At 32.9% G+C, this 23,772-nt stretch overlaps 1 protein-coding gene across 1 annotated transcript in view; it reads right to left on the minus strand.

Annotated features, from left to right (window-relative positions):
* The window catches only part of ADGRB3 (adhesion G protein-coupled receptor B3), a 751,340-nt gene that overhangs the window by 127,544 nt on the left and 600,024 nt on the right, over positions 1 to 23,772 (minus strand). Inside the window, exons 18-19 of the mRNA XM_064360929.1 lie at positions 23,340 to 23,443; positions 19,305 to 19,407 (exon numbers count right to left, since the gene is read on the minus strand). Of these exons, the coding sequence (XP_064216999.1) occupies positions 19,305 to 19,407; positions 23,340 to 23,443 (207 nt within the window). The remainder of the gene's footprint in view (positions 1 to 19,304; positions 19,408 to 23,339; positions 23,444 to 23,772) is intronic.

The following is a 23,772-nucleotide window of genomic DNA, read 5'->3' on the forward strand; positions in this document are numbered from 1 at the left end:
TTTACCATAAACACCTAAATGTTAGATGTTAGTGCACAAAGTAGCTTAGAAGATAATTCCATCCCAAAAGACATAGATTCATATTTACGCATACATTTGTTCATTTAGGGCTTTCTTATTTTACAAAGTTCTTGAAAAAATAAGTATAAAAAAGATCTTCTTATATCAAGCACTTAAATAATTTTACTGAGGTTCTACAATTTTTAAATAGATGAAATTAAATGTATAGAAATTAGTATATTTAATACCAACTCCCATTATATTCACTGGCCCCTGAATCTGTATTTTGGATGAAATCTATTTTCTCTTTCTTACATCTGATAGTTCTTCATTCTACATAAACTTAGATTCTAAAAAAATATCTTAAAGAAGATTTTTCATTCTGCTTATAAAACCTACAAATCTCTTGCAAGTTGAACTTATGGCATTTCTGAAATTCTATCAGTTCTAACAGCTTGAGACCTTTTTCTTACAAAAACATGCCTTTCCCTGAAGGGTTCTGAAAAGTTTCCCAGCCACACTCATTAAGAAAGGCTGCAGCTATAGATTAGCCTTGCTGCTACCATTTTCCTTGTATTTTTTTTGGTGACAATTTTCTATTCAATAGTGCAGTTGCACGTAATTATGCAAATACAAAAGCCCGTTGTAAAAAAAATGTGGAGGTGATAATAAAAACATTGAAAAGCAAATGAACTGCTATGACTTTAGACATAATTTTGTTCTTCACTGTATTTCCTGAGAATTGCCATTAGGAAGGATATTTGTGTAAAAACTGAGGGCAGATTTGGTCCATTTGCAGAGAGATAACGTTCCTAAATACAGTGTAGACTGGTTTATATATACATATATATGTGTATATACATATACATATATGTATAAACAAAACAATTCCTAGCTTCAGTATATTAATATATCATCAATAAAATTATTGTGAAAAAATACAATGGCAAATGCTAATGTCCATATTTTAATCCCAGGAATAAGGAAATTAGAATATATAAATAATTCTAGGATTCTCCCTACGTAAGAATCCTGGAATTGTAAAGCTATATGGGAACTAAAGATGGTTTTTATTTAACCTTTCCTAGTAGAGTCCAACCCTTTTCTTACTCCACTGCAGACACCAAATATATACACACACAATTCCATTCACTCTTAAGAAAATTGGTGTTGAGACAGGCTAGAAGACTTGCCCAGGTCATCTTTTCAGAGGTAGGATTTGAGACAAGAACCATTTTTGCTCTGCCAAGTTGACTCTGAAATAGCGTCTAGAAAGAAGTCCTAATATTTGTACAAATGTAATACTTATTTCTACTTCCAATGAGGAATGCTACTTCCCTTGCACTGCTTGAAGAAAGGTAAATACACTTATATCAGGGAGGTCTGTACATTATTTGTGTCAGAATTACTGACTTCTGGAAGGTAGGACCCTAAAACTGGTTGAAATGTATGAAAGTATATAGGTTTACCATGTAAAACCACAGACAAAATATTTTACCCAAAAGCCATTCTCATCCAGTCTAGTCTACTATGCATTAAAATGACATAATAAATTAATTTTTAATAGAAAGTTTACTGTTAATATCTTCCTCCTTTAAATCTTTGATTCCATCATAAAATGGAGAAGTACTAAAATGAAAAATCTACAACTGAGCAGAAATCACATGCGTGTGCGTACGCACACATAATTTTGTGTATTAAAACAGACTTTATAAAAGGTATCCCTATGTAAGAATGGTTTTTGATTATATGAATATTTCGTGTAAATAAAATTTTCTTTAAACACTTTTGGTTAACTTTTCTCTTATTGTTAATTGTAATTTTGTAGTTAGGCTTCTTATAACCTACAAGGAAAGCTTATCCAGCTTAAAGAATTTAATTATTATAATTTTCTTATTATCTGATATATCCAATGTCTTTATATCTGACCATTAATATTTCACATATTTTCTGAATTATATTCTAAGATGTTATTGTGAATAGAGAATAAGGGGAAAACTACAAACATGTTTACTTTTAAAAATTTAAGGTTAAAACTATGTGTTCTTGAACACTGACACAGGAGAAAATAATAAAGAAGAGTAGTTAGAAAGCTGACAGAATTGTCAGCAACAAAGTTAATCATTGAAAACTTTTAAGCTCCATATTACTTAAAATTATCCTTCTTGTAGGCCCAGATTTTGCTGAATTTCATCTTCTTGGAGTTGAGAACTCACATTAATTTACACTGTACTGACTCATTTTCTTATTAAGCAAATTTGAAATGATATGATATTTTTGGCTTTGCTGGATTCCTTTCTCTTAATATCTTGTGCTTTTCTCCAGGAAGGTCAAAGTGATTTATATTAATCTTCATAACATTGCTGTGGTATATTCTTATCCTTATTTGACATGAAGTACAGCTGAGGTAAGTTGAAGATTACAAGAAATAGACCAACACAGGAGAAGTACTGACAGGTGAACTTCAGCCTATTTCTTATCTAGCTTTCTATTTTTTGTTGCAAGCTTCAGTGGCACAGGTTCTTAACTAACGAGATGTCTATCAGAATCGCCTGTGGAGCATTTTTAATCGATTCATTCAACTCCTGAAGGCTAACAGTATTTGCAGAGGGTGTGGAGAAGGTGAATTAAAAACTCACCAGATGGTTTTTCTAAATGTGCTGTCTTTTTTACCCTAGTTGGGAACCACTATTGTCCTAGCATAGTTTTCCATATTAGGTACTTTGTTTTTACTCTATATTTCCCATTATAAGTCATCTTTTTAAAAATGTTTGCCACATTTCATTGTAACAATTGAATACTTCCTATTTTGGAGCCCTGGACTAAACACTATTTTGTCATTGGAAAAATGATTTTAAGCCCTAACATTTTTAGTATATAAAGGTAATTTATTTCTTTAACGAATTTGCAGTTTTTCTCTTTGCTGAATGCATTAACTGTATCTAATGTTTTTATAATTAGTACAATTCCCAACCATTCTTCATTTCTATATACATGTGAATTCAATAAGGAGATATTTCTTATGTTGACAAGTCTCTGTCAGTATTCTATGGAAAGGACACAAGTATTACACATTATTCATGTCCTTTCCAAGTTCCAAAAACAAAACAGAAATAATCACGGCTGAATGAGATTTTACAAGCATAAAATCTGCTCCTCTTCATCATTTTCAATTCTGTACCTTGCTAGTTATCCTCTAATCTCTAGGATTTATTTTGCTTTTCTTCTAATTCTTCCTACTGGCACAAACAGTTGTCTTTTTTTTCATCCTTCTCTGCAAATACAATTACACTTCGGAAAAATGAGCTTAACCATATTCTTCTTTATATTGCTAGCTGCAGAGATTTCATTCAAATTCTCCTTTCTTTCCTGACAAATGGGATCTGGAAGCTTAACAAGGATCCTCTTCATAGGTGGACATGAGACTGGGGAAGCTGCATAAATAGAGTCCAACAATCTCCACTGTAGAATAACAACCACATTTCTACAAATAGACAGATCTGCCAACAAGCATTGAGGATACTGTGATGAGCTACCTTGCTTGATACCCTGAAGAATCTAGTTTTCCCTTGATGTGCATAGCTAAGCTCTATTATCACCAAAAGAAATTACAAGTGGGTACCCGGGGGAGAATCTGCACTGAAAACACACTTCTCTCACAAAATTCATACTATCTCCCTTTGAGACACTAATGCAGATCAGTCAACTAAATCTTGAACATGATCAGCAGACGAAATGCAAAATAATTAACTTTTTCCCCATCTGTGTAATGCATTTTTTCCAATTGTTCTTAATTGAGTTTATCATCACTTTCTAGCAGTGGACATAGGTAAACAGGATTTTTTTTTACTTCAAACGTCATTTTCTTTTTATTTACAACCAATACGTAACACAGCCAAATGAAGATGGCTGTGATGGGTACAGGATCAAATACACAGGCATTTTTTAAAAAATCAGTTCTGATTGAATAAGGAAAGATACTCATTAAGATATATCTAAAACATAATTGGAAGATTTATAGCTTTGAGATTTAATGAGCAAAGAAAATGCATCACTTTTTCTTGACAGCATAAAAAATAAAAGAAAAAATACAAAGATAGTAATACTACTCATGTTTTCATATCACTGAAACAGCCTCACAGGGATAAATGAAAAAGTTCTCTAAGAATAAAACACAATAATAGGATCCTTTCTAGTATTTGAAAAAAAAAGGCACATTCATGCAATTACTGTGTTAGTAAAAGGGATCAGGCTGTATTAATAACAGATGTGCAAATGCCTTATTTTACCTTTTGAATAATAGCATCAATGTTTGAATTAATAGGCAAAAGAGCAACTATTTTCAGATATTTTGATGCTGATCAATTTAAAAAGGGCCAAATACAGAATACCACTTACTTTTTAAAACCTAATCAGTGAAAGTTAAACATAAATGGTTTCTAGACAGAATATTCACTAATGGCTTTTAAAACTTGCTCTCATTCACTGTAAATGAAGTTAAAGGGTACTTGCTTGGCATAAAGTCTGGTCTTTGTGCTCTTTTTAAAGTATTTTTTTTTAATTTCAGAAATATTTTGTTTCCATGTAAGAAGTGCGCCATCAGTCTCTGACTGCCTGGAAAGGAACATTGCTGCTCATTTCTTAACTTTCTACAAATATTCTATTTGTGCTTAGTTAAAATGGCATGCCCTTCCATATGCTTAAAGAAAAAAAAAAAGGCTTATGAGTTTTTGATCTTGGAATATTTTTGCTCTTGGCTGGTAATGAACAAGCTTAAGAAATTTAAAGAAAATAAATCAGTCTATAATTGCATCACATGTTTGATATATTGAAAATATACTGTATTTTGAAAGAAAAATACTCTGCTTTAGGAAACATATTTAGGAAGTAATCACATAAAATATCCAAAGACAGAGTATTGAAAGACAATAAGAGCAAGGAAACAACTGCTTAAAGCAGAATATTTCCCCTGGAGCAGAGCACAGTTCTCCCCATGAACTCCTAATTTCTCTTCCACTATTGTTTAGTTTAATAATGAGTATTATGTAAGAGTCCAAAAGCACTGCGATTTGTGATCTAATTGGTCACAACAAATTAATGATTCTATTTCAGGAAGCCAATTCATACCCAATGCCATTAGATGATTAATAATAGTTATCAAAAGAATATACTGATTCCTACCTAAATGAACCTGAAGATTCAATGAATGCAATGCCAAGAAAATTGCAACAGGCTTTTCTGTAGAAATTGATGAGTTGATTCTGAAATGTATTTGAATGCTCAAAGAACCTAGATTAGACAACTATAGACAAAATACATAGATTAAGCAAAGTAATATTGGAAATGAGGAATGAAGTTAGATAACTCAAGTTATTTGATTTTCAGACTTAGTACAAAGCCATAGTAGTAAAGATTACGGCACTGGCATAAAGAAAGATAGATCGAAGAAACAACATAGAAATCCAGAAACAGATCCACATATGTAATCAACTGATTTTACAAAGCTACCAAAGCAATTTAGTGGGAAAAGAAAATCTTTTGAACAAATGGCACCAGAACAATTGGATATCATTGTAGAACATAATAAACCCCAAGCTCTACCTCATATAATATATAAAAATTAATTTTGTTTGTAACATTGATCTATATAAAAGCTAAGACAACAAGGGAAGGCTTAGACTATAGATATGATGATACAGAATAATTATTTTTATGACCTAGAGGAGTAATAAAGATCTTTTATGGTGGAATCACAAACACAAACTGTTTTTTAAATGATATACTGAACTTCACAAAATTAAAAACTTCTACTCAGCAAAAGAAACCATTAATGAAGCATAAACAGTCACAGGAAAAATGATAAAAGACAAAGGATTTGTGTCCAAACAATCTAAATTAAAAAGAGAGAAATCACTTGAACAGACACTTCATAACAGAGGATGTAAAATGGCCTATAAGCACATGAAAAGGTGCTAAACCTTGTTAGTTATTAGAGAAATGTAAATTAAAATGTTGCCAAGAATATGGAACACTGGAATTATTACAGATTACTGGTAAGAGTACAAAGTGGAATGACCATTTTGGAAAACCATTCAGCAGTTTGTATTTTTTATTTTAAGTTAAAAATACTCTAATCTGGCCAGGCATGGTGGCTCATGCCTATAATCCTGGCACTTTTGGAGGCCAAGGTGGGCAAATCACAAGGTCAGGAGATTGAGACCATCCTGGCTAACACGGTGAAACCCCATATCTACTAAAAATACAAAAAATTATACCAGCGTGGTGGCATGTGCCTGTACTCGGAGGCTGTTACTCGGGAGGCTGAAGCAGGAGAATTGCTTGAACCCAGGATGTGGAGATTGCAGTGAGCTTAGATTGTGCCACTGTACTCCAGCCTGGGTGACAGAAGGAGACTCTGTCTCAAAAAACACAAAAATAAACAAAAAAACTCAAATCTGCCTTTATAGCCAACAGTTTTACTCCTAGGTTCTTACCCAGAAGAAATTAAAATACATGTCCATACAAAGATTTTTACAAGAACTTTTAAATAATTTTATTGATATTAACAACAAACTAAAAACAATTCACATGTCTATTAATAGGAAAATGGATAAACAAATTATGATATATTCATACAACAAATAATACTCAGCAATATAAAATAATTAATTACTAATACACACAACAACATAGTTGCTTCTCAAAGAAAATATACTGAGCACAAAAGGCCAGAACAAAAAGTACTCATGGTATGAATTCATTTATATAAAATCCTGAAAGAGACAAAATGAATTCACGATGACAGGCATCAGAACAATGCTTGCCTATGAGGGGATGGGGATTGACTGCTGGAGACAAGAGAGAACTTTCTAGGGTGATGACAACCTTCTATATCTTGATCAGGTATTGGTTACGTAAGTATATATTGGTCCAACCTCATCACATTATGTACTGTGTATTTCACTGTATATAAATTGAATTTCAATTAGAAAGGGTGTAAACTTTCAGTTATGAGACGAATAAGTTCTAGAGATCTAATGTACAGCACAGTAACTTAGTTGATAATAATGTATTGTATATTTGAAATTTTCTAAGGGAGTAAATCTAAAGTGTCCTTAAAACAATGAACAAAGAGGGTACCTATGTCAGGTAACGGATATATTAAGTAACTTGACTGTGGGAATCATTAGGTATACTTATATCAAAACATCATTTTGTATGTCTGAAATATTTGCAATTTTTTGTTAATTATATCTCTATAAGAAAAAAGTATATTGTGTGCCAGATACTGTCCTAGGTGCAGTCTTACTTGATCTTTATAACATCTCCTTCCTAATTCTAGATTTAAAAACAACTGAGGCTTAGTTATTTCCTTCATTCATTTAAAAATATTTAATGAGTGTCACTATGTGTCAGGCACTGTATTTGGCACTAGTTATACAGTACAAATCAAATAGATAATGTTTTCTCTTCTGAACATTAATTAAAATAAGATTACAAAGTAAAGTAATGGCTATAAAAAAATTAAAAAATTAAAAATAAACAGGTTCCTAGAGAGATTAGTGGCAAAACCATGATAATGCTTGTTTTAGAAGGGTAGGATTCTAGGGAAGGCTTTTCTAAGATGATTATATTTTATGTGCAGAACATATGTAAGTTAACTAGGTTAGCTGAAGACTGAAAGAAGACTCATAAAGGAGAAATATGGCAAAGCTAGGAGGTAGAGAAAAGATCTGGATGCTAGGAAAGGCGTCTAATTGATAGGATGCTTTTGAAAGTGGTCTTGCTACTAACTGCAGCAGGGCAACAGGCACAAAATAGAAGGATGGTCACCTGATTAATGGCTTATTGACCCCTACGGCATTTCTAATGGATGGCCAGTGTGACAGAAATATAGAGAAAGAGTAATGAATCTGAGGCAGTGAGGTGAAAGAAGTATGTAGGCTTATGTCATGTTGGGGCTTGTGGGCCATGTTATGTGGTTTGGATTTCATTCAAAGTGTAATAATAGAAGCTTCACTTATTCTAACTGAAGGGTTTTAAGCAGACACGTATCATGATGTGATTTATAACTGGAAAAGATCACTAGGCTGGTGTGTGAAGAATGGTTAAGTAACTTGACAAGTAGTGCATGTCCAGTAAGTGGTTGAGCTTAAAGCACTTCAGTTAGAGTAAGTGAAGCTTCCATTACACCTGGAATGATGAGTCCTTTTACAGCAGAACCTTCAAGCTCCAAGCAAACCTTGGGTTCCTGTGGCTCTGACGCATCTTCATTGCAGTCTCATGAGAGATCCTGAGCCAGAATGGCCCAGATACATTTCTCTTTAATTCCTGACTAATAGAAACTGTGAGGATTATAAATATTTTTTGAGCTAATAAGCTTTGAGGTAATTTGTTACATAGCAATAGATAATTGTAAAGATTATCCTTTTCATTGCAATAAAGGATGCTGTTCTTAGGTATACAGATTATTCTAGAGATTTTGAAAATAGATAACAGAAATTTCTAAACAGAGAAATAGATGATCTTATTTCTAATAAAAAGAAAATAGACAAAATTAAGTAAAGGAAAAAGAAAAGCAGAACTAATTTGTATTTTGTAAAAGCAATACATGTCATTTCTATTCATTAGGAAACATCACTTTAAAATACAGATAGAATTTCACTGGCAATAATGACGTAAAATAGATACAAATAAGATTCATTCAAAACCTTCTGAAGTTCTAATTCTGTGTATATACTTATGTATCATATACCAAAGACACATCTACAGAGATACACAAAAACTATGTGTATTGTAGTATAACAAAGATCACTTATACAGGCCCTCATCACAAATATTAATGAATTAAAATTCTTCTGCTTATATGTCTACTGTTAAAGCTAATCATTTCTTCTTTACATTACAATTGAAGTCTTAATCTTTCATTCGATCCACTAGCAGCCTAGGATAACTATAAATATTTTAATTTACTCACTTTGAATTTCATACATTTTAAATTTCATAGTCAAGACCTAGACTCAACTCAGTCATATGCTTAGTTCTTTCTTCAAGGCTTAAGATTTAAAATTAACTGACTGGCTATCACAAAAGAAGTTAAAAATGGACTTTAATCTGCTTATTTTTTTATTATAGGCATTAATGTTTGGTCTTTACTTCCAAAGTTTGCTATAGCAATGCTTATGATTTAGTATACATAATAACAATCCAAATTTTAGGGTAGGGTGAGATAGGATAGAGGCAGAGAGGTAAAAAGAGAACTCTGTCTATGTGTGAATTTAGTTGGGAATTAGCTTGACTCTGCCATCTCTATTTTCTGCTTCAGATGTTACTTCTCTGCCCAAGACTGTCAGATGAAAGAGTTTATCTAATAAGGGCTTTAACAAATACTGCTGTACATTAAGAAGTTTCTTCTATAAAGACAGCCAGCTTTGCTGTCTCATGCATTGGGCATTTGTTAGCTACTTTTAACTTCTTTAATTTATAAAATGTCTAGCTTTGTTATGAGTGACTTGATTCATGTTTTTTCCTCATAATTTTATACACTGGTAACCAGTTGGCATCATAAGTAAAGGCATTCTGTGATTAGTTCCAGAGTGCTCCAAAGAAGAAATTCAAAGTGTTTTGCACTCCCTTTTATCTTGGCAGAAGCCTTTTCGGAAACTGCCAGAGTCCTCTGTTCCAGTTCTGCAGGCTACACAGGCTAACCCTTGGGTAGACACATAACTGTAGGTTATTTATACATAAAGCATCAGCCCAGAAATAGGCTGGCCTCACTTTACATTGTAGTTCTTCTGTTGGTATGTACACTAGACACTTCTAGAAAGCTCAAAATTGCCTAAGGCTAAGTCTGAAGCCAAATCCAGCCATACCCATTCCTTTATTTCTATAACTGTTTTCTAGAAACGACAGCAGAACTGAATAGATTCAACAGATAGCATATGTCCTACAAACCCTAAAATATTTACTATATGGCCCTTCATGCCAAAAGTTTGCCAACTTCTGTATTACATTATGGAGCATTTTTCAGAGGAGTTCTCTCTATAGTCTTCATACCATTCCAATGTCTTACTGAGACAAATTTTACTTTGGTCAAAAGATCTTTAACGATGATTTAAATTCTACTCTCTTCACCTCATATTGACCCTGAGAGGCATCATCTCAAAGTTCATATCATGGGCCTTTGAAAATTCTATTATAATCTTATCTCAAGAGCTTTTCATTTTCTTTGTGAGAATATCTGTAAATTAAAGTAATTCACTTTCTGTGATATTTATCTAGCACTTCAGTATTTTACAGTGTATTAAGAATCCTCATAAACATGATCAGCTGTACTACAACATGGCTCCCCTATTGACATTAGCCAAACTTCTGACCAGTTCATATTATGTCCTGAGAAGGGGAAAGGTGAGAAATAATACATAGAGAGAAATTGTAATTTCTCTACTGGTTTGATTTCGGGGAGAAAAGCAGATAATCTTCAACCTTTCTGTAAGACTCTTGGAAGGACACTCAACTTATCAAACTCTCTTTTGGATGTCTCTGCATACAGATAAAATCTGATTTAACTCAACCATCTCACATCAAAGCAGGGTCTCAAAAATATTCTGTAAGTCTTTAGTATCTTCTTCAATTACCTTATCTCATCATAAAATGACAACAATAATAACAAAAAATAATTAACCTGCATGCAATTATTCAAAATGGGACCTCCAAAGATGAAATGGCCATAGTCTTATTATATTACCCCTCATTTGATAGGTATAGCCATAACTTCATTAATTCATTCAACATTTATTAATTTCATGCCATGTATAAAACAAGTACTAGTATTAATGGTTTCAAAATCCAGTAAAATAGAGAGACATACTACCCATGAAAATCACAGTATAGTGGGCAGTGTTGATCAGGAATTGATCACTTGTAGATTAAGGTGATTGGTGCTAACAATAGATAAATATATGCTAACAATAAATATAGTATGTATCACATGCTGTAAAAACAGAAAGGAGTGTTGTAGGAGCTACGATGGTTTGCACAAACCTACTCTGAAGTGTGGTAGGAGTTTATCAGACAGAGTAAAAAGCAAGTGCAAAAGCACAGAAGCAAGAGGAGCTCTCATAGCCATAATAAAGTTGGAATGCACACAGAGAGGGTCCCTAGAAAGGGGATGCTCTTATTGCCAAGCCAGAAGGCTTGCTCAAATCTAGCTCTTGTTGCCAAGCCAGAAGGCTTGCTAGAGGCTATATTGATCTGAAGGGAGAGGATGGTTTTATAACTCATCTGCCCAGAAGGAGTACCCTTTTTAATTCTCCCAAAGTCAACTTACATATTTCAGGCAGCCCTGAATGCAGGTGATATGCAAAACACGGAGTTAATCTCATAAACCCTATAGACCCATCACACAGTTTTCAGCAGGGGCATTATGCAATCAGGTATTTGCTTTTTCTTTAAGGTATTTTTCACAGTGATACGGAGAATGGGCTAATGCACAGGCTTTAGGAGCAGACAAAAGTTAGAAGAATGTTATAGTAGTCAAAGTGAGAAATTATGAAGGCCAAGTCTAATGTGGGGGTGGTGGGGATGGAGGGTAGAATTGATCAAGTCATGGAATTTCTTTGCATTGTCTGGTGGAAACTTTTGTATGACTCCCTCAACATAAATGAACACAAGTTAATGAGAGTAGGCCTGGCGTTCTCAAAGCAATCACCTGTATACTAGGCTGAGACTCGTGCTCTGCTTCTCCTCTGTTGAGTGAGTGCTTACTCTTCAGGAGTTTTGCTCAGCTTTGAAGTTGAAGCTAAGACTACTGACTGAATGTCCAAACTGCTTCCTTGTCCCTCAAAGTCATTTGGCTCTTGACATCTCACTCATTTCAGTAGTTCTATTGTCAAAAAAATTCTACTTTCATCTTCTTTGCTTGCCCTGAGCCCATTCTTCATATTGATCTTTGCCCTGTTTTAAAGCTGACTACAATAATGTGGTCTCTGGCTTTTACCACACAAAACTAGAAATGAATATCGAGGGACTAGGAAGTTACAGTAGGACAACAGAGTCTCTGCTATCTTATTGTCTCTCACTTCATTGGGAAATCTTTTTTGGGAAATAATCTTTTATTGCAGGGAGCCTGGGGAAATCAAGAAGCTAACCAACCATTATGTTCCTTGGTTTGATGAAGGTTTTCAGGAATCCAGAAGAACTCTAGCAGAGTTAGTAAGGTACCTCAAATTGGAACCAAGTGAATCACAAATAAGCTTATTACATTCAAATCCTTTTACAAATGTCATAGCAAGTCAACAAATTAGATTTTAATGAATCTAAATAGAAGGTGTTAGCTTTGACCATTAAGATCACACATGCTTTGAGATATAATAAACGTACACTTAGGACACTATTGGCAGGATATGTCTCCTATGAGAAGAATTATAACTAAGCACATTTCTTTTTTAAGGCTATGAACCTTATATTATTATGAAGTAAAAAGATTAACATTTGCTCGTTTTCAGCATCTCCTTAACTAAAATCCAGGGGCCAGATCACATTTAAAGCATGCCTTCAATCACATAGAGCTAAAACAGACCCTAGAAAAATAATCTATCACTATTAGCTGAGATCCTGTCGAGACTGGGGGACTCTACTTTTTGTAAGACTAATAATAGCTATTAGATTCATAGATATAAGCAAAATATATTCAAATTTATTTTATTCATTTAATAATACTTATTACTTACTGTACATAGACTATATGCTGGCAACAGATTTAAGAATGAGTATGTCCTAGCCCTGCCCTAAGAAGTGTATAGTCTGATTAGAAACAAGTAATATAATACAAGATAATAGGTATGCACTGGAAATCCTGGAACCCAGAGCAGGCGTGCATAAAGAGGGTTTTCTCTGATGGGTAAAATTCATCAGAGCGTCAGAGAATGAGCTTGAGACAAATAAAGACAGTTAGGAAGTCAGGTGAGGTTAGGGTGGAGGAACAGTGCCCCAGGATGAAGTATAGCATGAACCAAAAAACTATAGATTAATTTTGATGAACTGTTAGAAGTTTGGTGTTGCTGGTATAACAAAAGTCAGTAAAATAGAAAGAGTATGGAGAGGTCACATGGGTCATTTTTAAGATCTGCTTTTTCTCAGGTTTTATAACCTCTGGAAGTTTTTCTCTTATACAATTTATTCCTGAGTTCCAATATATTATTACAAGGAAAGCAGTGAATAAAAAAATCTTCATAGATAAACAAAATATGTTTCACTACTTGTGTCTGACCACAGTTTGAAAATGACATCTGCAGGAAATGAGACAACAATAAATGTTACATAGGGAAATTGAGTGGTCTGGTTTGAATCTTTCTTCTATCGCATGGGCTAAAGGATAGAGAGTGGGTCTGATAATTTTGTAGCAGTATGAACAATATCTGATAGAGACAGGAAACTAGATCTGAGAAATATTTGAGAGTTCGACTGTCATAGGTGGATGATTTATTAGATTCTCTCCATAAGAGAGAAGGAGACATTAAGGACAACTTCCAGAGTTCTAGCTTATGTAATTAGGTTGGAGACTACAGAAAAGGCATTCAATTTGCCTTTGAATACAAAAGAGTGCGGTGGACACAGAAATGATGAACTTAGTGGTAATCAGGAAATTGGACACGAGGAAATACAAAGGTAAGAAGAGAAGGACAGAATCAGATGTATATCTGGGTGTCATAATTATCTTTGCCATAATTACAGCTTCTGTTAAGTGGTACTTACAATGTACTAGCCTCTGGGTTAAGTGCTTCATATGTAGTAATTCATGTAGCCTTGACAACAAGCTTAGGTCTAGAGATGCTGTGCATCATGCTTAAGATCACACAACTAGAAAAACTGGCAGATTTAGGATGCTTTAGTCTACCTTGCTTAAAATGCCTTCTCTTAACCATCCGCATCTGAGACTTAATCTCCCAAAGAAGCATGTAGAACACTGAAGCTCTAAGGCAGGAGGCAGTCTGTTTCAAAGGGTATCAGGCAGAACTGAATGGATAGTTATAAATACATGTTCAATATTTTTTCTCAGAAGTTGAAAACACATAGGCATTTAGAGGTCAGGCATGTACATAAATGTATACAGAAGCTGGGACTATGGCAAAAGAAAGTCATGGGATAAATAGGTAAATTAGAGAGTGTTTGGCCCAAGTTAAGGTATTCAAATTCAAGGTTTTACATTTTAAAAAACACAATTCTGACAAAACAAAAACATCTTCCTTTAGAGTGATTATAACCTACTAGTTTGGCCCATGCTTACTAATGCTCTCTATTCAAACTACAGAACCAAAACTCTTTGTAAAGAGTAAATAACTACAAGATGAAGTCAAAGAAAACATAATAGAGAATGGGACTTTGGTGCTTCAAGACGGAGAATTTTTGTATCTTTTGAAAGTCTAAATTAAAAGACACAGCCCATTATGTAATACAATGCTCCATACATAAAGAACCATGAGATAATTTCCTCTTAAATAATACGAAGAAAATGTTTGACCATCCCAAATAACTTAGAAACTTCCCTATATTTATCAATGAGGACTTTTGCTTTACTCCTAGGTCAATTAAGACTCAAAGTGATATCTTTGTTCTTTCACAGTTGCTTAGTAGCTCTCAAAATATTAATTGTTGTATGCTTGTTATAAAGTCTGCAATTTATTTTATAATATTTTGGTATTCTCAATATGATAAAATATATATGCCAGTTAGTATAACCTGTAATTCTAGGAGGAGTCCGAGAATGCATAGACTAGTTGGTCAGCTGGCTTTATATTTGGAAGGCCCATATAGGACAACTACAGATCCTTCTTATGAGGTGTATCTAGCCACCATCAACACTTTACCCATTATCAAACTAAATGTGAACGATTAGTCTTTATTGATGAACTAGTGTCTGGTTAATCACTAATAAATGTATTAATGGATTGAAGATATGTGTATTGTGTAAAACAGTTAAACACTCCTTACTCTTAAAAGAACTGTACATAAGATTCCACTGAGGCCTCTATTCCGTATCTTTTAGCGATGGGGTCCACAGTTTTATCTATAATCATTCTGTGTCCAGACATTGGATTAGGAGGATTGCTGACTGAATAACACTGACTAAAGGGCACAGAATCCTGCTCCTAGAATCTTGCTATGTCCACCTCAAGTGAATATTACATACAAGGTGGGAGAAAGTAACTAAAAGGTCAAAGACCTGGGCCCTCATTGAGCTTCCTGAATAGGTTTTGATCCTGATTTGCTAATGAGGAATTATCTAATAAATATATAAATATGTGATCAAATTTGGACTTAGATTTGCTTTTGTTATAACCTGGTAGTGAGGTTGTGGGAGCAAAGCTATCTCCCAGCACTTTGAACTTCTTGGGTGGTCATACTTGTCTAACCAAAAAAACAAGAGTTTTGCCAAATTTGTCTTCTATCAGTTAAAAAGAGTGCTATGAAATCTCCAATATGATACAAAATCTCCAATATGACCTTAAAGTCCTTTGAAGCAACAGCAATATATACTTTTGTCATTAAGAAAACTATTCTCTCAATTTATCTATTTCCAAAATATTCCTTGCTTCCTGCAAAGCAGTAGTACCAAAAATAGTCTATTCAGCTCAACAAAAAAACATATGCACACTTTAAGGTGTAAAGGAAACTCTCTACAAATAAATAACATTTGAGCAATACAAAGACAACCTGGTAGAAATTTTAAATGAACAAAGAGATGAAAGGGCAATATCACTTTATGAGAAAACTCAAAATATAATGAAGTGAATTATAATTAAATTTTACAACTGTCTTTTAAGAAGAGATATAATAAATTGTACTTGGCTCCTTATTTTGTTGCCAGCAATTGGATATACAGTTAAAAAATTGAATACATTCATTTTCTGCAATGGATTATTTCAGCTTGTTTCTATCTAAATTCAAAAGGAAGCAGAGATACTCAGAAGCGAGAAAATCGGGTCAATTATATTTCAATAAGCAATTCAGAGAAAGGCCCTCATATGACACTTCAAAACTGTTCTGGACATCAACATCAGATACGAGCTTTCATACAAACTAGCCATGACAACTCCCTAAAGCAGCATCAAATAATTTGTTCATCAAGAAGCTCTCTCAGGTGTTTACATTTTCTAAGATGGGAATACTGAAGCATCAATCAAAACTTATCAAGGAAGTCAAAGATACAAATCTGATCAATTAAAAAATGCCCACAGAAGCAAAGGGATCCTACACAAAACCAAGATAAAATACTTTAGCCACCAATCAATATTTTACATTTTCAAAAAAATAGTTTCTTGTAGTTTATGCACATCATAAGTTTACCTAGACAACATACTTTGTACCTTTGTCTTCTATTGTCTTGGAGGAAACCATTAATCCCAACTACAGTCAAACAGGTGTAGCCTTTCACATACCAAATTCTCATATATTATATACAAATAGAGTCAATTTAACCTAATTCAACTAATAAAACACATGATTACTTTCCCTAGAAATCTTGATATTGTTTTGAGTGACTAAGAATAAAATCCCAGTATTCTGTATATTTCTCTTCTAGTCACTCTAATGTGAATTTCCTAGGCTTGTAAGAACATCTACTCAGAGCTAGTAAAGCAAAATTAATATAGCATAAGAGGAAACCAATCTCTTATTTTCTTCATCAATACTAGCACTTATTGCCTACTCCTCCCCACATGCATTAATAAGTATATCAGCACAAATTAACATGAGTCAATCTGACACAAAACCACTGTGATTCCAAAACTACATAGAAGCTATTCTGTAGTTAATATGCTTGGGGATAAACTACATCAAACTCTTATTTTGCTAGTAAGTCAATGCCAGCCCTTCCTCAAAATCAGAAATGAAAGGTAAACCAAATTTATCTTGTCTTTGGTATTCATAATATTTGCAGATCTCAAAAGACATTATTACAAAAAAACTAGGAAACTGAAAACCTGTGAAGGTCAAACTGTTCTTGAGATAAGTTTAGTTTCTAAATATAGCTGGCATTTAGACCTACACAATATGTTAGACACTAGCTGCATGTAGCCATTGAACATTTGAAATGCAGCTAGTTCAAATTAAGATGTATTGTAAATATAAAATATGCTCCAGATTCTAAAGACATAAAAAGATGGTAAAATATTACATTAATAATTTTATATTATGTCTTAAAATGGTAATGTATATATACTGAGATAAATATTATATATTAAAATTAATTTTATCTTTTTTAAACTTTTAAAATGTGTCTACTAATATAATTTAAATTTACATATGTGGCTTGCATTTGAGTCTTACATTGTATTTCTACTGTACATCAATGATTTAGACCATAACCACTATAATGTGAAGTACACCTTGTAGAAATGTCTGTAGTACCATTTGGCTCAGAACTTATAAAAACTTTGCCAAACAGCATGAAACAGTTTTAAAAGCATATTTTGTACTGTGGATCATGCAGTTTGTCATAGTCTAAGGAGAGATATAACACCAGACTGTTTGGAGGATAAAAAATGACAGAAAGGGAAGAATATTTGATGAGAAAAACTTATACTCTGAGCTCAAGCTGGCTCTAGCTTGACTTTTTCTGGTTCCTGATTCCAGTAAATAATTCCTATTTCAGAGGAAAGCTCTCTTTTTCTGGGTAGAGGTTGAAGGGCAAGTAGTTAAAAAACTGAAGAGGTATTAACAAATATACGAACATTTCTAACAGATCGGAGGCCCAGCCCAAGTAAACAACCAAAAAGGAAAGAATGACATGAGTAATTTACTGATTACTTAAGGTTTACAGTCTCTTCTCATCCTCTTTATCTCTACTTCCTTCCTACCATCGCCTTTTTGTTTCCCTTTTTCTTTTCACTTACATCCATGTTTACCCTCGGTTTTTATGCTGTTAGTTATTTTGTACTTTTCTTTTCACCCAATTCTGATTGGCATCCCTTTCACCTTCAGTCATTCTCTCTCTCTGTTTTTCTTTACTAGATATTTACTTTTAAAATTTGTATTAAATGTCTATAACATGGACCTGAATTATATTTTAATAGTCTTTACTTTCTTTCAGATTCTTTCTTTAAGATGAAAAGACACAGGAAATAAAGGAAGGAAAATTAAACACTCAAAGACATGAAAGTAATTATTTCTACAGGGCCCTTAATGGGGTTTTCGTTTTTGTTTTGTCCTTCAGCGTTAGTGGGCTTCCCCTTGGGCCCTTCCCCTGGCATCGGGCAATGTGAGCCAAGAAGCAGCATTCATTGGAATCACTGAAAGCTGCCTCCTAGGCCCTACCCAGACCTGGAATTGTACTTTTTGGGTGGCAATAACCTGTCTTGGGAATGTAGGTCAGCAAACTAAACCGACTACCCATTATCCTTGACATTAATGCATGTCCTGTGAATTTATAATACATGAAAAGAACCTAATGAAGTATATTTGATTATTTTTAAATGATGGCTTATGTGAAAAAATTTGATTATTTGCTTTCATATTTTAAAATTATAAAGCTGAGGAATAACAGGCCTGAAGCCATGTGATTGACTGACAAATAATCAAAGTGGTATTTAACAGAATCTCTTTGAGGCAGGGGTAAGTTAACTTCAAATTGCTATTATGGGTTTCTTAAAATACATTTCAGAATAGTAAAGACATTCATTTCTGGGAAAAAAACATGGTCATTCAACTCATATAAATTGGTTCATTCATGTAAAGAGGAAATATACTATTACATTCTGCTAAGAATCAAAATATTTTTAGGTTAATCAAAAATTTTAAAAGGCATAAAATCTAAAGTAGCTTTCATCTAACACTCTCTTCAATTATTGCCTATAGATTTTTTTGGGTGGATTTTCAAGAGAGATGTTATACTTGTAAGCAATTTATAGTTGCCTTTAAGGAATCAATGTGTTAATAAATTAGACCAAAACACAAGCCTTCTATCCTATTATGACTAGATCTTATTACAATTAGATTAATGAATTGAAATATGTGCTTTTGAGGTCCCAAGGCTTTGAACTCATAGAGCTTTGATATAATGTTTAATAAACATACATTTTTACTCTTGTGAACAACCTCTCAACCCACAGGAAATTAAGCCAAGAGTATATATTTCTGAACTGGAAAAGACAATGGTTTTATTCAGAAACCAATAAAAAATTTTACTTTAAAATATAATTTTGTCAGAAGTTCTCCATTTTAGAATGAATGTTTAGATTGTCAATCACCAACTATATGCCAAAACATAAACACACAAAAAGAATCAGAGTAATTACCAGTCATACCTTGTTATGTGTCTGAGTCTGTCCAACCAGTATGAGGATGTTGGATGAGATGATAGACAGGCAGAAGTTAATTAGTATTATGGACCTCTCAGAGCGTATGTACCTAGCCAGAGAGAGAAAAGTTGTCGAACTTTAAACTCCAACAGAAAGATGAAGAATTCTGTATTGTGCAAATTGATGAAATTCATCTGGAAAAATAAGTACTGTAGCACAGCAATATTTACAAAAAGCAATTTTTAAAATAAAATATTATTTTTAGACACCTAATTTTATAGTGGTATTACATTTGCAAGAGTCCTTTAGATTTTTTTTTTCTTCCTTAGACATTGATGTAGACAATACAGCATTTCTGATAGAGCCTAAGCCGCCCATCTGTTGTCGTGGTACACTTTTTTTTCCTTCTAGAAATATAAAGCTTCTTGAAAATACAGCAATTAGTATAATACCTTTATATACATGTGCATGTGTGTGTGTATGTTTAGCATTATCATATGAATCAACCAATAAAACTGAGAACCAAAAAGAAAAAACTTACACAAATTCTGAAGTATTATTGTTACTTACTAGAAGGATACCATTACTTTCATGAAACTATGAAAACTTTTATCCATTCAAGCATTTTAATGTAATTAGGCTGTTACTCTTTATATTTTTCCTGAATAATTGTTCCAAAAAATGAATCCAATCCACAAATGATAATTCATTATTACTCTGGAAAATCACTTGACATCTGCCATATCTTACCCTTATGAAGAAGTGTTTATATACAGTCTGTTATATAGTTGTTAAGTGCACCAAGAATGTAAGCCACAGAGAAAACTGCTCAGAATCAAATGTTCTACCAGCTGTTTACCCTGAACGAGTAACAGCTATTTTGCTTTACTGTATCCTGTGGTAAATCACTGAGTGACAGTAACAAAAAGACACCATTGTATTTGCCGTTTGTTTAGGTCTGTTCAATGCATATTATAAAATGGAATCACATTCTACAGCAGGTGCGAACTTTTCTATGCAGTATTAGACAGGAGTGCCAAAGATCTGGAGGTGTTCTGGGAGGTAAAAATCTATCAAACTGCTCTGTCTGTCTCTCTCCCTGTCTTTGAAGACTATTAAGGTAGAAGCCCCACATTCTATCATAGTTTTCCAAAAAGAATGCAAAAGTAAGAATAACAATAAAATACAAAAAGGAGTTTTTGTAATATAAAATACATTCTCTTTGGTCATAAAACAAACTGAAATGGGACTAACTTAGATCAAATACCAACACAAAATGGCCTCGAGGTTGCTGAACCTCATTCCTGTATCATCAGTAGCAAACAATATAATAAACCACACACAGAGATGCTGAAGACATCATCAACTATTAAGTTGTTTCTTTTTTGTGGGTGGGAAAGGTAATATAAAAAGTTAAAGTCTACATAAAATTAACTCTTTGTATGATGTTAATGACTTCCATGAAAGCACAAGTACACAGATGACATTATGAAAAGGGTTTCAGTGAAACTTTTTGTTCTGTAAATAGACAAAAATATGGTAATGAAAGACCCAGAACTGAATAGTCTGAAGTTTTTATGTTTCTATTTTTATCAAAAATGAGTCCTACTGTTGCCTGCAAAATTGCTATGAAAAGTTTCAATTTTCACAGATTTCTTTACCATGTTTGATTTTGTGAACAAGATTTAAGAATGCTTTATGTTAATACAGTGATTACAAAGACATGCTTCATTAATTTTCCATGTAAAAATATAACTATACCAAACTTGTCTGTAGGTAAAGGGAATATAACCTAATGTATTAAATTTTTGATGAACATTTCTGATGAACTACATGCAACATCAACAAATTTAAGAATTTCATATTATGTATAAAATACTTGAGATGCTTATACACTTCACAACCCATTAGAAATCAAAATTTTTAAACTTTTTACTTAGAATAAAAGATGGTAGGAACCTAACATGCTTACTACCATACAGTAATATTATACAGTACATAATATATATCCTACATGTATAATGGCATCCTTCTAGTAAGCAAGGATAATACTTCACAATTGTGTGGTTTTTTTTTTTCTTTTTTGTTCTCAAAGTTTCTATTAGTGTTTCTATAGGTGTTTATATACAGGACTGAATTCATCATGTTATCAAGATTCACTTAATAATTCATGAGTCTTGACACTTCTTTCAAATTACTAATATTACTTCAATTCTTCTATTCGTAGACAATGAGATGACGACTACTAATTTATGGATTTAGATTTGTGTTGTTTCTTGTTACTCTCTTTCATAATTCTCAAGTTCATCTTAAGTTTTAATAGAGCCTTTGAATTATTTTGGTAATTCTTAGAAAACTATTGTAGTAGTGACTTTCCTTAACTTTTTGCATTAAAGAAAACTTTATTATGGACTAATTAATTTTATATTTCCTTGACTAAATATACACATCACCTATCCTGACAATGTATATGCTAGTGTTAGTGATATGTATTGAGGGGTAAAAAGAAGTTGGAGTTGGTGCCTGAACCCTAAATGCAGAGAAATGGAATTTAGTTCTAAATAATTCAGTGGGCATTAATTATGTTGCTATTGTGATTATCTAATTCCTAGTTTTCAAATGCTGCCTTATTTTTGAAGAACTGTGATTTAAATAATTGTGGTAGTGGAAGTTGTCTACTTTTCAATGTTATCCATCTTGCTTTTACATTACCGAGACAATGTCTGCTTGAGTGAACCCTGAACCCAAGATTCTGCTGTCTACAATGTCATGCTTAAACTAAGCATTTCTTTCACTTCCTGGAGTTGGACATATTTTATCAGATTGCCCCACTTTGTCAGTGTTTCACTACTAGATAAATCCTTCACAGGAAGGCAGGATTTCTGTCATGTACCAGTGCTAATGAATAAAGAAATATATATTTTTTACTTTTGTATGAAGCATAAAAACTTTTCATATCTTTGACAATTTAAATATCTGTGAAAATTCTTGCTCTCAAAAGAGTAAAAATTATAATGAAGAACATTTTCTTAAAAGAATGAAGTAAAATGGTCTATTTAAAATAAAATTATAATTCATTTTTTAATTGGATTGTTTTTTATCTTAAGTAAATAGAGATTAATAGATTTCTGAGGCAGAAACATCTACTTTTGCAATTCTAATATTACAGGCATTCAGAAAATATTAGGTAATTTTCTATATACTAACATAGTTCAAAATATTTAGATTATTTTTCAATGGTAAAAATGTTTAACATTTAAAAATTTAAAAATCCATTAGAATAATCCATTAGTTTGGCCATATGGCCATGTATTTTATCAATACGTGAGTAGACAATAAACTTCACAGGTCTAATTCTTAGTAACACAATCAAGAACAAATTTTTAAAAATACTAGATTTTCATATATCAAGCATATGTGATTTCAACTATTGTAGAACAAACTTTTTAAATCACTTCCCCTTTTTTTATGTATTTTTATGATTTCTTTTAATCAATTTGTCAAAGTTTGACTTCTTGGACACACTCAACCAACAGGTATTTTTTGGAGTATAGTGGTATTATGTTAGTGCTTTAATATTATAGATTTCACTCATTGTCTGGGACATATTGAAAGCATATGTTTGAAACTTAAGAACTTGAGATCATATTTTTACAATAGATAAATTAATTTGACTGTACAAGTTTGACTCACAGCCCCCAGAGCAATTGGGATAAATAAAAACCATATGTAGATTAAACTTGTGATGTAAGAGTACCATGCTGGTGTAAGCAACTTGTTGAAGGCTATTAACATTTGAAATTAGAAGAAAAGTTTGCATGTGAGCTGTTTATTTTCTCAACTCAGGCAAATATATAGAAAAATTAGGTAAATACAATTCATTTATTATATATAGCTCAATCACCTCAATTATAACTCTGTTGTGAAAATACTGCTTTTAGTAAATTAAAAAGACAGGAGACATATACTAATGATCACATTCCTTGATTTAACTATGAACAACTAAGCATTCCATTTCAAATCTATCAGTTGATTACTTACCTCCATAATGCTGCATAGACAATTGCTAGGGTAATCAAGGCCAAGCAAGAAAGACCACTGCCTACTATTAGGGTAACTGAAGGTGTGCCAGAGGACTCCATGATCTGTGAATTAAACAAAACAAAAAAGGAGCACATTGGTTTTTAATAAATAAAAATAACTTCTAGATTCAGCAAAGCTAACCTATCACTCAAAATAGCCTATATAGTTGTTATAGTTACCAGATAGTTACCCATGAATCCACTCTGTTCTCACATTCTCAACCTCTAAAAATACTAATTCCAGCTTCCTCCTCTCTCCCACTGTGAAGTAATAAAGTCATTAGAGTTTTAGATACTGGATTATAGAATATTACCTCCTTATAACTTTCTAAAATCAAGACCTGAAACTACAACTTGGTCAACATTCACATGTTAAATTTCCTCTAGCTACA

Source organism: Aotus nancymaae, unplaced genomic scaffold (genome assembly GCF_030222135.1).
Source record: "Aotus nancymaae isolate 86718 unplaced genomic scaffold, 86718_ANA_hifiasm-v0.15.2.pri h1tg000040l, whole genome shotgun sequence".
In the NCBI taxonomy this organism is placed as follows: Eukaryota; Metazoa; Chordata; class Mammalia; order Primates; family Aotidae; genus Aotus; species Aotus nancymaae.